This window comes from Solanum pennellii, chromosome 3, assembly GCF_001406875.1.
Source record: "Solanum pennellii chromosome 3, SPENNV200".
NCBI lineage: Eukaryota > Viridiplantae > Streptophyta > Magnoliopsida > Solanales > Solanaceae > Solanum > Solanum pennellii.
The window spans coordinates 69,533,421-69,548,485 of NC_028639.1; the positions used below are offsets into that span (position 1 = coordinate 69,533,421).

The following is a 15,065-nucleotide window of genomic DNA, read 5'->3' on the forward strand; positions in this document are numbered from 1 at the left end:
AAAACAATGGAAGCCAACACAAGTAGAATGGTTACTTTGAATGGTGTTAATTATGCCATTTGGAAAGGGAAAATGGAAGATTTGCTTTATGCTAAGAATTTTTATAAACCAGTATTTACCACTGTAAAGCCTGATAATATGACAGATGAAGAGTGGAATCTGTTGCATAGACAGGGTTGTGGATTCATTAGGCAATGGGTCGACGATAATGTGTTGAACCATATCTCTGGAGAAACACATGCTCGAACCCTTTGGGAGCATCTTGAAAGTTTGTATGCTCGAAAGACTGGCAACAACAAAATGTTCTTAATAAAGCAGATGTTGAGTTTGAAGTATCATGATGGTTCTCCGATGACAGACCATCTGAATAATTTTCAGGGGATTATGAACCAATTATCTGCTATGGGCATCAAATTTGATGAAGAAATTCAAGGTTTGCTTCTTCTTGGTTCCCTACCAGATTCCTGGGAAACATTTAGAACGTCATTGTCAAATTCTGCTCTGGATGGTGTAATATCTATGGATTCCGCCAAGAGTAGTGTCTGAACGAAGAGATGAGAAGAAAAACTCAAGGTTCCTCTTCGTCGGATGTCCTGATAACTGGCCCCAGGGGGAGAAATAAAACTCGTGGTTCTCAGCATAGAGAACAAAATAGGAGCAAATCCAAAGGCAGACTTAAGGATATTGAGTGCTATCATTGTGGCATGAAAGGGCACACAAAGAAGTTCTGCAGGAAGTTGAAGAGGGAGAACAAAAACAAAGAGGAAACTAAAGAAGATGGCAATGAAAATTGCCTAGCCACCGTCACCACCGAAGATCTTGTTACCGTTCTTGATGCAAACATGATAAATATTGCTTGTGATGAGTCAAGCTGGGTTGTGGACACTGGTGCCGCATCTCATGTGACATCAAGGAAGGATTTTTTCTCTTCCTACACTCCTGGTGATTTTGGAACCTTGAGTATGGGTAATGAGACTGTTTCTAGGGTGGTTGGTATTGGTACAATTTGTTTGGAAACTAGTGTTGGAACTAAACTAGTTTTGAACAATGTGAAACATGCTCCTGATGTTCGTCTGCACCTAATTTCTGTTGGTGTTTTAGATGATGAAGGATATGTTAGTACCAACGGTGATGGAAAATGGAAGCTCATTAAGGGTTCCTTGGTTGTGGCTCGTGGTAACAAACGTCGTGGTCTATACTGGACTACGGCCTCTGCTTGTGTTGATATGGTGAATGCGGTTGAGAGCGATAGCTCTTCAACATTATGGCACAAGAGGCTTAGCCACATTAGCGAGAAAGGACTTAATATTCTAGCCAAGAAGAAATTATTGTCAAATTTCCAAAGTGCTAAATTAGAAAAATGTGAGCACTGCTTGGCTGGTAAACAAAATAGAGTTTCCTTTAAGTCCTACCCTCCTTCGAGAAAGACAGAGTTGCTTGAGTTAGTGCACTCTGATTTATGTGGTCCAATGAAGACAAAGACATTGGGTGGTGCACTTTACTTTGTCACTTTCATTGATGATTGCTCGAGAAAACTTTGGGTCTATGTCTTGAAGACTAAAGACCAAGTGTTAGGTGTCTTTAAGCAGTTTCAGGCTTCAGTTGAAAGAGAAACTGGAAAGAAAGTGAAATGTATTCGTACTGATAATGGTGGTGAATATTGTGGACCATTTGACGAATACTGCAAGCATCAAGGTATTAGACACCAGAAGACTCCTCCTAAGACTCCTCAGCTTAATGGTTTGGCTGAGAGGATGAACAGGACCTTGATGGAAAGAGTTAGATGTTTGCTTTCTGAAGCAAAGTTGCCAAACTCATTTTGGGGTGAGGCTTTATTGACCGCTGCACATGTTATTAATCTATCTCCTGCTGTTGCTTTGCAAAGTGATGTACCAAATAGTGTTTGGTATGGAAAGGATGTTTCCTATGACCATTTGAGAGTATTTGGTTGCAAAGCTTTTGTACATGTGCCGAAAGATGAGAGGTCAAAATTAGATGCCAAGACAAGGCAATACATCTTCATTGGATATGGCCTAGATGAATTTGGTTACAGGCTATATGATCCAATTGAAAAGAAACTTGTGAGAAGCCATGATATTATTTTCATGGAGAATCAAACAATTGAAGATATTGACAAAGCGGAGAAGGTAGAATCTTCAAATTTTGATGGTATAGTTCATCATGATGAAGTTCCTCACACAAGTGTGCATGATGTTGTTGGGTTTGATAATCATGGTGACGCCCAGAATCATGTATCGAATCAACATGTTGATGTTGATAATAACAATGATATTGTTATTGATGATCCTGTTGCTCATGAAGTTGTGGACGAATCAAATATTCCGCTTCGGAGGTCCACAAGACAGCGGTTTCCTTCCTCCCGTTATTCACCCAATGAGTATGTGTTACTCACTGACGGGGGAGAACCTGAATGTTATGAGGAGGCCATGGAAGATGAGCACAAGAATCAATGGATTGAAGCCATGCAAGACGAGATGAAGTCTTTGCATGAGAACCACACTTATGAGTTGGTAAAATTGCCCAAGGGCATGAGAGCTTTGAAGAACAAGTGGGTGTTCAAAGTTAAAGTTGAAGAACACAACTTGAAGCCCAGGTACAAAGCTAGATTGGTTGTTAAGGGATTCGGTCAAAGGAAAGGTATTGACTTTGACGAAATATTTTCTCCTGTTGTGAAAATGTCCTCGATTCGCACAGTTCTAGGTTTGGCTGCTAGTCTTAATTTAGAGATTGAGCAGATGGATGTGAAGACGGCTTTCCTTCACGGTGACCTAGAAGAAGAGATTTATATGGAACAACCTGAGGGCTTCAAAGTAGATGGTAAAGAAAATTTTGTATGCAAACTCAAAAAGAGTCTCTATGGCCTAAAACAAGCTCCCAGACAGTGGTACAAAAAGTTTGAATCTGTTATGGGGGAGCAAGGCTATAAGAAGACTTCTTCAGTTCATTGCGTATTTGTACAAAAATTTTCTGACAATGATTTTATCATCCTTTTGTTGTATGTGGATGATATGTTGATTGTGGGCAAAAATACTTCCAAGATTGACGAGCTAAAGAAAGAGTTGTGTAAGTCTTTTTCTATGAAAGACTTGGGTCATGCCAAGCAAATTTTGGGCATGAGAATTACTCGTCTTAGAGATAAAAGGAAGATTTATTTGTCCCAGAAGAAGTACATTGAACGCGTATTGGAGCGCTTCAATATGAAGAATGCGAAGCCTGTGAGTATACCTCTTGCTGGTCATATGAAGTTGAGCAAGAAGATGTGTCCTACAGCTAGGGAGGAAAAAGAGAACATGGCCAAAGTTCCATATTCCTCCGTTGTCGGAAGTCTAATGTATGCAATGGTGTGCACTAGACCTGATATTGCTCACGCAGTTGGTGTTGTCAGTAGATTTCTCGAAAATCCGGGAAAAGAGCATTGGGAAGCTGTGAAATGGATACTCAGGTATCTTAGAGGAAGCTCAGATGAATGCTTGTGTTTTGGAGCATCAAATCCAATCTTGAAAGGCTATACAGATTCTGATATGGCAGGTGACCTTGATAACAGAAAATCCACTACTGGATATTTGTTTACTTTTTCAGGGGGAGCTATATCATGGCAGTCAAAGTTGCAGAAATGTGTTGCACTATCTACAACTGAAGCTGAGTATATTGCGGCTACTGAAGCCGGCAAGGAGATGATATGGCTAAAGCGATTTCTTCAAGAGCTTGGTTTGAATCAGATGGAGTATATTGTCTATTGTGACAGCCAGAGTGCAATAGACTTGAGCAAGAACTCCATGTACCATGCAAGAACAAAACACATTGACGTCAGATATCATTGGATTCGTGAGAAAGTGGAGAATGAATCATTTCACGTCAAAAAGATTCACACAAGTGAAAATCCTGCAGATATGCTGACCAAGATGATACCGAAAGACAAGTTCGAGTTATGCAAAGAACTTGTGGGTATGAGCTATCTCTAAAGAAGTTGAAGATACCTTCTTCCAGTAAATGGGACTGGAGGGGGAGATTTGTTGAATCCATCCCATTGTTTTAGTCAACTTTAGCTATTCAATTGGTACAAGCAATTGTTAAAAATGAATAGTAATTGGAGTTAAATGAAAAGATTTGGTAGTTGGCAAATTGGCAAGATTTGAAATCATTTTTGACTTTGCTATATTTACCTATGTCATTAGTGACATAAGCATGGTTTTATCCTTCTATAAATAGAGCATTCTTGCTCATTTGTAGAACACACCAAGTTAGAGAGAAAAATCATTTTGAGAGCAAAGTGAGGTATTCCATAGACTATACAAGAAAATAGTCTGTGAAGAAAAATAGAGTGTGAGCGATATTTTAGTAAGACGGAAACCAAAAGAGTGTTGTTCCTTTTGAGTGTGTAGTAGTCACTTTGAGTATTGTATTCGTGACTACACAGTGTAAAATTCCTTACTATAGTAATATCAGTTGCTCCTCTTGGCTCGTGGTTTTTTCCCTTATTCAGAAGGGTTTCCACGTAAAATTCTTGGTGTCGTTATTTTCCCATTTTATTTCCATTACTTTTACCGTATATTTTTTTGTGCTTGTCCGCGTTTTCCCAACACAATCTGCTTTTTCTCAGATCAACCAATTAGCTCGAGAAGCAAGTCCAGTGTTTTGCTTCAATGCGGTATAATAGTTGTGAAGTGCAATCTCTGGTGCAAAATATTACTTGTAATAGTCTATGCGGTAAAATAGTTTTTTTCGCTTGTTACTTTGGTATTTGGACGCTAACTCGATTGATTACACAAGATGTCTCTGGGTATTTAGTTGACTACGGTCATAACTCATAAAAAATGAATAAAACGGTAGGAGACATAGGGAGAAATCACCTGTTTTTATCTATGCTAGATTTGAACATAGAACTCATGGTTTTCAATTTACTTTACTAGGCTAAACCCTTGGGAGCTATGCAGTATAGTAAAAGTTTTACTTTCTGGTTAATATTTGGTAAATGAATTTCATGTTCAGTTTTTACCTTGGTCAATATTATGCTAATGTTACATGATCTCAGCTTAAGGTTTAGTGGAATGTTTGCGGGTACTGTCTGATATAAATGTTTTTCTTTTCTTTGGCAGGTTATTTTTTGTCTCTTGTTGTGTTGATTCAAAGGTTTAGGGCCCTTCTGGGGTCGAAATGAACTTAAGCAGGATTCTGAGGATGTGTTGAATTGAAGTATCATCATCTCTGGACAATGTCGTTGGTTGATTATACTTAATAGCAAGTTAATATGTTCCGCATAATTGGGGAAAAATGAAACTCGACATAGGATACTAACACCAGCATGGCTTTAGATTGTGGTAGTGTTAAGGAGGTGCATGATGCTATTATTCGTAGCCTGATGCTCATCTAGGTTCGTATTTATACTAGCATATGTGTAATTGTGTATAGAGTATGGAAATATAGAATTCCATATGGAAGATTACAGAGAATCAGAGTTTCCACTTCTTAGCTGGATCAGCAAAAATCCTTCTGAGATGGCAGAATCCCCTCTATTTATTCTCTCCTGTTTAATTGCTGGTTTAGTAGGTATTTTAACTATATTTTACACAGCTTTCCAGTGGAGAAGGAACATAAATGGTAGTTGGATGAAAGCCATAGCCAGGTCAAAGAAAAACCCCAAAACAAGGAATAAGGTCCCTGCAGCTCCTCATACTTGGGCTTTGGAGACTGTTTCTCGAGGGAAAAGTTTAAAATGCTGTGTCTGTTTGAAGTCCATTTCTCCATCTCAGACTCTTGGTCCAATTGTTGCTTCAGAAAGATTTTTTAATCGTTGCAGCATATGTGGTGCAGCAGCTCATCTGAGTTGCTCATCGAGCGCTCACAAGGATTGTAAATGTGCATCTATGTTTGGATATCCGCATGTGGTACATCAGTGGGCTGTCCGCTGGACAGAGGTAGCTGATCAACCTGATGAATCTTATTTCTGCAGCTACTGTGAAGAACCAAGTTCATTTCTTGGTGGGTCCCCTATATGGTGTTGCTTGTGGTGTCAGCGCCTAGTTCATGTTGATTGTCATGCCAATATGTTCAATGAAACAGGTGATATATGTGACCTGGGCCCTTTCAGAAGGCTTATTCTATCGCCGCTTTATGTGAAAGAGTTAAACAGGGGAGGACTGCTGAGTTCTATCACACAAGGTGCCAATGAAATTGCTTCTTCAGTCCGCGCTAGTATAATAAGTCAAAGCAAGAAATACAAGCACAGTAAAGAAAAACATGAGAGTTTGACCTCTGCAGAGACAAGCAATTGTGGTGTTGTTGGGGACACAACTACTGAATGCACTGCTGATTCTCATCAAGTTAATGGTAATGGTAATATAGATGAAAACTGCAATAGTGGTGTAAATATAGAGGGTGCGGATCAGCAGCAAGACGGTGGTGTTAAAAAGTTGATATCTATACCCAGCTTCAAGAGGAGTTCATCCATTAATCAGAAGGATGAATCTCAATTAATAGGGCAGAAATATGAATTGACTGATTTGCCTCCAGATGCCAGACCTCTGCTAGTTTTTATAAACAAGAAAAGTGGAGCTCAACGAGGAGATTCACTTAGGCAGCGGTTGAACCTTCTATTAAATCCAGTTCAGGTGAGGTGAAGCTCCTTATCTAGTCACTGTTCTTTAAGCATCCATCTTATGAACTACTTGCTATCCTATCCATGTGTAGAGATGTGTCAATCAGCTCAACAATTACATTTTAGGGAATGTTATCATAGGTTATTATTTGATTCTTCTGTCTTTAAAATGGCTTAGAGAGCTTGTAGCTGCTGGAAAAAATTCCATGGGTCTTATTTCATGCGCAGTCTGCTTTTTCTCCCCATGCTTTACAAAGTGTTCCACACATTTCTATGTACTATTGTAAATTGTGTGCCACCTAACAATCTACATTATTAAAGATTGACTTATCTAAACATATAACTAAGAAAACCACTTTTCTGCATAAAATATGTTTTTCGTAGTACTAATATAGTGTTAATCAAAGCGAACTCTTTTCTTGGTCTTGTGCTGAATGGAGGTAGATCTTGTTAGGAAAAGGAACGAATATGGTATTATATGATTACATTACTTTTTACCAGGTTTTGGTGTGTCCAGCTTGCTAATTTCCTTTTTATGCGACTTGATAATGCCTTAAGAACGTTATTAAAGATACAACTTGTCATTAAAGAAATATACTTCTCTGCATAAGATACTTTTTCATAGTACTAGTATAGGTGCAAATCAAAGTTCACTCTTATCTTGGTCTTGTGGTGAATGGAGGTAGATCTTGTCGGGAAAAGGAACAAATATGGCATTATATGTTTACATTACTGTCGAACCAGGTTTCGGTGTGTCCGGCTTGCTAATTTCCTTTTTATGCGACTTGATAATGCATTGAGAGCGTCATTAAAGATACAACTTGTCTTTTCTGTTTAAATACCTCTTATGTGTTTTAGCTTCTAAGTAGATTCATGAATATTTTCCTGTGAGTCTGTGTTTTGATCTGTGATTTTCCATTTATGTGCTATTTAGGTCTTTGAGTTGAGTTCAACAGAAGGACCGGAAGTTGGTCTGCATCTTTTCAGAAAAGTGCCACACTTCCGGATTCTTGTCTGTGGAGGTGATGGAACTGTTGGCTGGGTTTTGGATACCATAGATAAACAAAACTATGTTTCTCCTCCACCGGTGGCAATACTCCCCGCGGGGACGGGAAATGATTTGGCTCGAGTTCTTTCCTGGGGAGGTGGTTTAGGGTCAGTTGAGAGACAAGGTGGTCTTTGCACACTTTTGCATGATATAGAACAAGCAGCAGTAACCATCCTTGATCGATGGAAAGTTTCTATGGTAAATCAGCAGGGAAAGCTGCTTGAACCCTCGAAGTTCTTGAACAACTATCTTGGTATGGTGACTGATCTTCTCTAAGTGGCAAACAATATATTAAATTTGTATCGTTGGAGAATATTATGATCAGTGTCTCATTACAATTTTATTCTCTATTATTATTTCCTTGCAAAATTTGATAAGTGTCCCCAATTGATGTTCCAGGGGTTGGTTGTGATGCAAAGGTTGCATTAGAAATCCATAATATGAGGGAAGAAAACCCTGAGAAGTTCTACAATCAGGTATGCAGATTATGTTCCGTAAGATCATGTGAAGCATGATAGATGGGTTTGTGGATTTTGGTTCGATAAAGAAATAGGTCTATAGTTTTCAACAATTGCTTTGGTGGTCGATGTGTCTGATGATGAGTTTATATGTGTACCATCATAATAAAATTGGTTTTGGTTTGCACAAAACAAACAAACTAGTTGCCACGTAAACCATAAGTTATGTTCCACAAGAGCATCTGAACACAAATTTGGGTTGTCAAATTTGGTTTGATAGAGAATTTTCTGTAGCCTCAAACTTGTGCTATGACAGTCGATCTAGTGATGATAAACCTTCACGTATCTTCATACAACATCATGATAAGATTAGTGTGGGTTATGGAGAAAGGAACACATTAGTTTCCCTTTCAACTTTACTGTAGTCTTAGGTTTATGCTATAGTTTCAGGGCGTTCTGAGTTCCTGTTGAGGCGGTTTCGTGACCCAGTTTCTTGGCAGTTTCACCATATTTCTTCCTGATATAAGTTGCCTCTGTTGTATGTGGAAATGAAAGTCATTTAACTGTTCACATATGGAATTACTGTGGATAGATTTGTATGCTTGTAACAGTCATCTCTTCCAATTATATTTCATGGAGTCAGCCTGGTTACTAAGGTTCTCTATTACATTATCTTCAAATAAGGCAAGTAGATCTATACTTATTGGAGTTTTCTTGGTTAAGAAGGAATTCTTCAAAGAAGAATCTGGTTTTGTGGAACGTAGCTACCATAATATCTTAGACCTAGATGTTTTCGTCATTATTAGGGTGGATGTTTTTTTGTCATGTCAAGTGTTTTTGGTCTATGTCTAGACGAGATATAACACATCTACTGCACATTATCTTAGACCTAGCGTACTTCAGATGCAGACTGGTTAACTGCAGCTTGATGTTTCTAATTTATAGCCTTGAATTCTGTGTGCACATTCCCTGTTCATGTATTATAGTGCCAACTGTAAAGCTTCCCCGTTTGGTTTAGTGTGTTGACATTATATGACACTCTGGCTATGTCAGGATTATGTGCATATGTGCATGCTTGTGATACTCATTGATTTTTGAAGATACTTATGACCGAGTATCTTGGGTTATTGAAAATCACATTTGATAGCTTCAAATCTTCTGTCGTTGCACTCTTACTATCAATCCCTTTGAGGGGGTTGGTGATATATATGTTTCTGTATGCTCTGCTATCTCTAAAGCATGTTAGAATGAGTAGACATGTTCTATGAAAAGGATCACCGTGATGACCAGTTAATTTTTCATGCTTCTGCTGGATAGACTCCATTTTTTTATATTGGTCATCCTGTTGTTATCGTCCCCAGGGATTTGATCTAGTAGTAAGAGCAGGGAGTGTGGGTGGGTTAGGTGCACATCATGGTCTCAAACCTTGCCTCAGACAGAAATTGGTTATTTAAGGATTGAGAGGAAGGCCCATAATGTAACTATCCTCAAACTGTGCATATCTATTCTAGTTCTATCATCAGTTTTATGGGTACTAAGAGAAATTCTAGAGAATGCTTTCTATCTTGATTTCTTTTTCTCCTTTCTGAGGGATAAGGAGAGAAAAAATTGGGTCAAGAAAGTGCCACTTTGGAGTTTCAACAATTTGCCTGTGTAGGTATCTAGGTGGTGATCAGGTATTTTCTGAATCCTTATGTGAAGTAATTACAGAAGAGATTCTTTCAACAAGACGTGAGTTGGGAAGGATTGGTCTACGAATTTTAAACCGAAGATGGAACCTGGATATACCCCAGAACAATATTTTGTTTTACCCCGATATATATTAGCAGCAGCCGATCATTTGATTGGGTTAAATTTGGAATGGGTGTACTTGATAATGTGAATCATGTGAAAAATATAAGCCAGGTGAACTAAGATGAAGTGCAGAGCATCCGGTCTGCTTTCCTTTGTGCAACATTAAAATTAATAAGGATATACTGGAAAAAGTTTAATAGCAAAGCAAATCCACCACCCTCCATGAAGATGAAATAAATTCTACACCAAGAGTATTATACCAAGCTAAGTCCACCCTGTTAGTTTGTATACTGAACTGGGTAGTCACGGCCTGTACTGGCTAATAATGTAGTTTTGCGTATGCCATTTTGTTACGTTAAGATCTGCTGACTATGATAGTTTTCTTTTTTTCTTTTTATGTAGTGAACTGCATCATTTGTGTATTAGTCTTGTTTGTGGCATTTGTATGGAATTCTTGGCTATATATTACTGAGTTGTACTCCATGTAATTATTTTTTTATTTCATATGCATTCGTGACTGAAATTCTTTGCAACAATGTTGCAGTTCATGAACAAAGTTCTTTATGCCAGAGAAGGTGCCAGGAGTATCATGGATTGGACATTTGCAGATTTTCCGTGGCAAGTTAGGGTGGAGGTTGATGGTGTTGAGATTGAAGTTCCTGAGGTGGTGTCAAAAGGCTGAACTGTCCTTGTTGAAAATACATTTGAATTATGAATGCTTGCTTTTTTTAGTCATTTGATATGTGACTCCTTCAGTTCATATTTTTCCAAATTTCGTTGTTCATAGACAATGCGAAAGTATAAATCAACTACCTGAAAATACTACTACTAAAACTTCCATCATGGAGAAGTGAAAGTTTATATTGGAAATTTGGTGGATGATTCAGTGTTTTCGTCTTAGAGATGTTTAGCAAATAATTGCAGTCTTGAAACTACTTAAGTAACTTAAAGATTATTTTATCTTTAATGATGAGTTAATGACTTTTTGACTTGATCTCTAGGATGCAGAAGGTGTTCTTGTAGCCAATATTGGAAGCTACATGGGTGGAGTAGACTTGTGGCAGAATGAAGATGAACACTATGACAATTTCGATCCTCAATCCATGCATGATAAGATGCTGGAGGTTGTTAGCATTTCGGGAACGTGGCATCTTGGGAAGCTTCAGGTATGTAGGAAACAATTTTGCACATTAACGTGGCAAAAAAAAATCTTCATAGTTCTTGAGGGATCTTTTAGTGTGTTAAACTAGCTTCAACTTGGGCAGTTGTTTGCAGATGTTTAAGGGTAAAGCACTTTTTGATGGCTATTTGTCTCTTTATTTTTGAAGAATGAATTAAATCCTGTGTAAATTTGTCCGTCTCTTGGCTTATGTATAGATGTTAATTCAATAACACAACAATTTGCTTCTTGTATCACCTAATTATATGACAACCTGGCTGTTTTGTCTATTCGATCTTCCGCTGCCTTTTAGTTTTTCCTTCCTTTGTGATAAGGTTACTGCTCGTGCAAACAGGTGGGGCTTTCCAAAGCACGGAGGCTTGCACAGGGTCAGTTGATCAAAATTCATCTTTTCGCTGCATTTCCTGTTCAAATAGATGGTGAACCCTGGTATCAGCAACCATGTACATTGACAATTACCCATCATGGACAGGTAGATCGCATCACTTGCATATTCTTTGTTTCTTTTTTTAGCCAAAAGTTGACGATGCTTTCTCATCAAATTTATCGTAACTGCTACAGTATCTAAAGTATGTTCTTGCTGCTGAATTACAGGCCTTCATGCTGAAGAGAGCAGCAGAAGAACCTCTAGGTCATGCAGCAGCAATAATTGCCGATGTGCTTGAGAATGCTGAATCCAATCAAGTGATCGACGCTTCACAGAAGCGGGCACTTCTTCAAGAAATGGCCATCAGACTCTCTTAGACATCAACACAGTGATTTGTTAGTTTGCAGCAGTAAATCAAAGTTTTGTATAAAAGCCACCTCTTGCCCTTTTTTTTTTGCATGTTATTTCATTTCACGTGTAAAATATACTGTATATGGAAATTAGAATGCTTGTTCAGTTGTTTGTATAAAAGAAAAAACTGGTCAGCTTACGAGCGAAGGCTAATGTTATGGTTTTCGCCGTTCGTATCTTTGTTTCCTCTGCATCAGTCCCTTTTCTGAGCTAGTTTTCTTATTTTTGACCACATGATATTATTGTTTAAAGATCACTGAATTCAAATGTACTGTACACTATTGTTTTCTCTCTAGTTTAAATTAAATAAACAATGCAACAACGTAGTACTCTGCATATGATCATAACAAATATCAAGTGATCGGTATCGTAACATTCTCTTAACATGTGGAAGAAGTCAAACACTGAGAATAGTTCAATTTTAACAATAAAATACTCAAAGTGACATTATACTCAATTCGACATAACGATTTGACTTAATAAAACAAGTGAAGTCAATACACTTATTTAATTGATATGAAGGAAGGGTTTAACAAAAGTCATTTTTCACATTGATTATTCTTTCTATTTAGATTACGTCATTTTTGACATTGATTATTCGTTCTACTTAAACTTCACTTTTTTGTTAAAGATAAATAGGAATTATTTTTTTGGTACACTATAATCGAAAAATTTACCAATGTAACTGGCATATTTTTGTTGAATTTTTTCGTAATTTATACTCACCGGGCAAGAAATTAGATAGTAAATTCAATCTGTTATTTGTATAAAAATTTCTCATTGGAAGATAGGACGGCAAGGGCCATGATCATGCTATGGCTTGTTCGTAAATCAATTAGCATATGCAACCGTCTCTTGTACTTCTCCTTCTATATATTTGACCAATTCATGGACCATCTTTTCTTTTATTCTCGAAATTCGAAGTATCGCTAAAATTATTTATTTATAGGTTATTGATCTGTATCGTGAAAATAATCACTAATATTTATATTAGATAACTGTTTATAGATATTTAGAATGCATGACTCTTTTTGAATCATATTAATGCTAAATATTTCGTACATCAAATTATTTTTATTTTAATTAGTAGAAGTAGAATAATTGGTGCATTTTTTAACAACATACTCGACTATACCAACTCCATATGATGAATAACTCAACCCCAAGAAAGAATATTTATTAATAATTTATCACGCCATAAATTTTGTAAAAAAGAAAAGAAAAAGTAAAGCTTGATGATTAGAATAGAAATTAGAAACACAACAACGAAAAAACAAATAATTTGAATTTAGTTTTCTATTTCATGGTAGATAAAATAAATAAGTACCTATTAAAAATTTCGGACCAATTAAAATTATTTTATTTTAAGCCAAATGCATAGTAAACGTAAAATTTTAAAAAAATACCAATCTTTTGAGTTGTTTTTTTGGCACTTATAAGAATATAAAATAGTAATAATATGGTTCATAGATCACGAAGAACTAATTTTTCACGATTCTAATTATACTTATCAAGAGCCTAAAATAAAAATATTTTGACATATTCTATATACTTTAGTTTAGACTACAAAAAAAAAAAAAAATTTCTTTACTTTTTAATTAGACTTCATATCAAATAAAAATCAGAAAATAAACTAAAACAGAGGAAGTATACATTAATCATTAATGTCATCAGATTTTTAATTTTGCATTAGTAGTTCTTACTTTTATGCATTCATCTTATTAAGAGTATATTCATCTAGAAAAATATATTACCAATTAGATGCATTTGAATGTGCAATGTAATATCTCTAGGTACCATTACTTATTACTTTAATTAGCGTAATTTTACTGTCTAAATACTTTTTAATGGGATGATTATTTATCTTATGAAATATAAATCATTTTTAGCATTTATTCATACTGTTAATTGATATTTATAATACTTGATTTGAAAACATTTTCAATTTCCATGCTTTACTAATCAAGAAGGAGAGGGAAGATTTACCTATTAATATTTTAAATTTTTTTTTGCAAGTACATATAATATTTTGCCCTTCCTTTTTGGATCTAATTATTAAAAAGTCGAAACATTTAATTTCACATTGTCCTTTAAACAGGTTAAATTTTAACTTATCATATATTATTATAAGTGTGAAGCTCCAAAACCCAAAGTTGAATTACCATTTTACCCCTATAATAGTTAATTACATTTTAGATATTAGTTCATATGATAGATATTATGAAATAATACTTACTGAAATTAATAACATAATAAAGACCTAATTCAATTCTTAAAGTGGAAATTTATTGTCCTTCATTCATAATTGATTTCTAGATAAAATTTTACTAGATAAAAAAATATACATGCATTGGAATAAATAATTTCAAAAATATAGCAATAATGATTTAGCCTTTTAAGTTACCTACTTTTATTATGCTCTTTAAACCATTGTCATTTTTTTTTTAAAAAAAACTCATATTAAGGTGTTAGGTTAAAGATATCAAAAGGTCACTTCTTGAATCACTTAATTTGTAACGTTTTTATCTTCTATTAGCAGATTCTCCATTTTCCTATATTATGTATTCTACTTTCTCATGTAATCATGTTATCTCTATTATTTTTTTATATGAGTTTTTTATGCTCAATGTTTTATTTATCTTTATTTTAACTCATCTATTTGTTGAATATTTCCACTACGAAAGACTTTTGTTAATTTGACTTTTTTTATGAAGATACAGTTAAGAAATGACGTTAATATTTCATAGTGATGATGTAGTAAGTGAAGCAACACACATTGAACTGTTTCAAGTGGTATCGATTTCCAGGTAATATATCATTGTTCCTTACATGCAATTAATTGCTTCTATGTAAGTTGATGTGGTCTTAATAAATTTTTTGTTTGATTTTTATACAAAAATCATTATATAGAAGTTGAGACGGAACACTTAATTGGATTCTCGAATAAAAAAAAAGAGTCTTTTACACAAGGACAAGAAGAAAGACTTCTAACTTACTCACTGCATTCATGAAAATCAATGGAATATCCTACAAGACAAAAAGTTGATGTGATTTCTGTCCAAGTGAATCCAACTCACTACAAAAAAATTAAAGAAAGATTAAAAAAAAAATACCATGAAGAGAATAAAAATGAAGATGAAGAGATTCAATGGTGTCTTATACGTTGATATGAACCATTGTAACTTTATTCT

The 15,065-nt window shown here is 35.7% G+C and overlaps 1 protein-coding gene across 2 annotated transcripts in view; it reads left to right on the forward strand.

The window, feature by feature from the left end:
- The window catches only part of LOC107012310 (diacylglycerol kinase 1-like), a 13,806-nt gene extending 1,739 nt beyond the window's left edge, over positions 1 to 12,067 (forward strand). The window contains exons 2-9 of one of the 2 annotated variants that reach the window (XM_015212116.2): positions 5,118 to 5,392; positions 5,593 to 6,629; positions 7,551 to 7,917; positions 8,064 to 8,140; positions 10,461 to 10,580; positions 10,918 to 11,082; positions 11,431 to 11,568; positions 11,691 to 12,050. In XM_015212116.2, the coding sequence (XP_015067602.1) occupies positions 5,628 to 6,629; positions 7,551 to 7,917; positions 8,064 to 8,140; positions 10,461 to 10,580; positions 10,918 to 11,082; positions 11,431 to 11,568; positions 11,691 to 11,840 (2,019 nt within the window). In that variant the 5' untranslated portion in view covers positions 5,118 to 5,392; positions 5,593 to 5,627 and the 3' untranslated portion in view covers positions 11,841 to 12,050. Of the gene's footprint in view, positions 1 to 5,117; positions 6,630 to 7,550; positions 7,918 to 8,063; positions 8,141 to 10,460; positions 10,581 to 10,917; positions 11,083 to 11,430; positions 11,569 to 11,690 lie in introns of both variants that reach the window. The other variant, XM_015212115.2, reaches the window with a different exon arrangement.
- Positions 12,068 to 15,065: the final 2,998 nt, after the last annotated feature.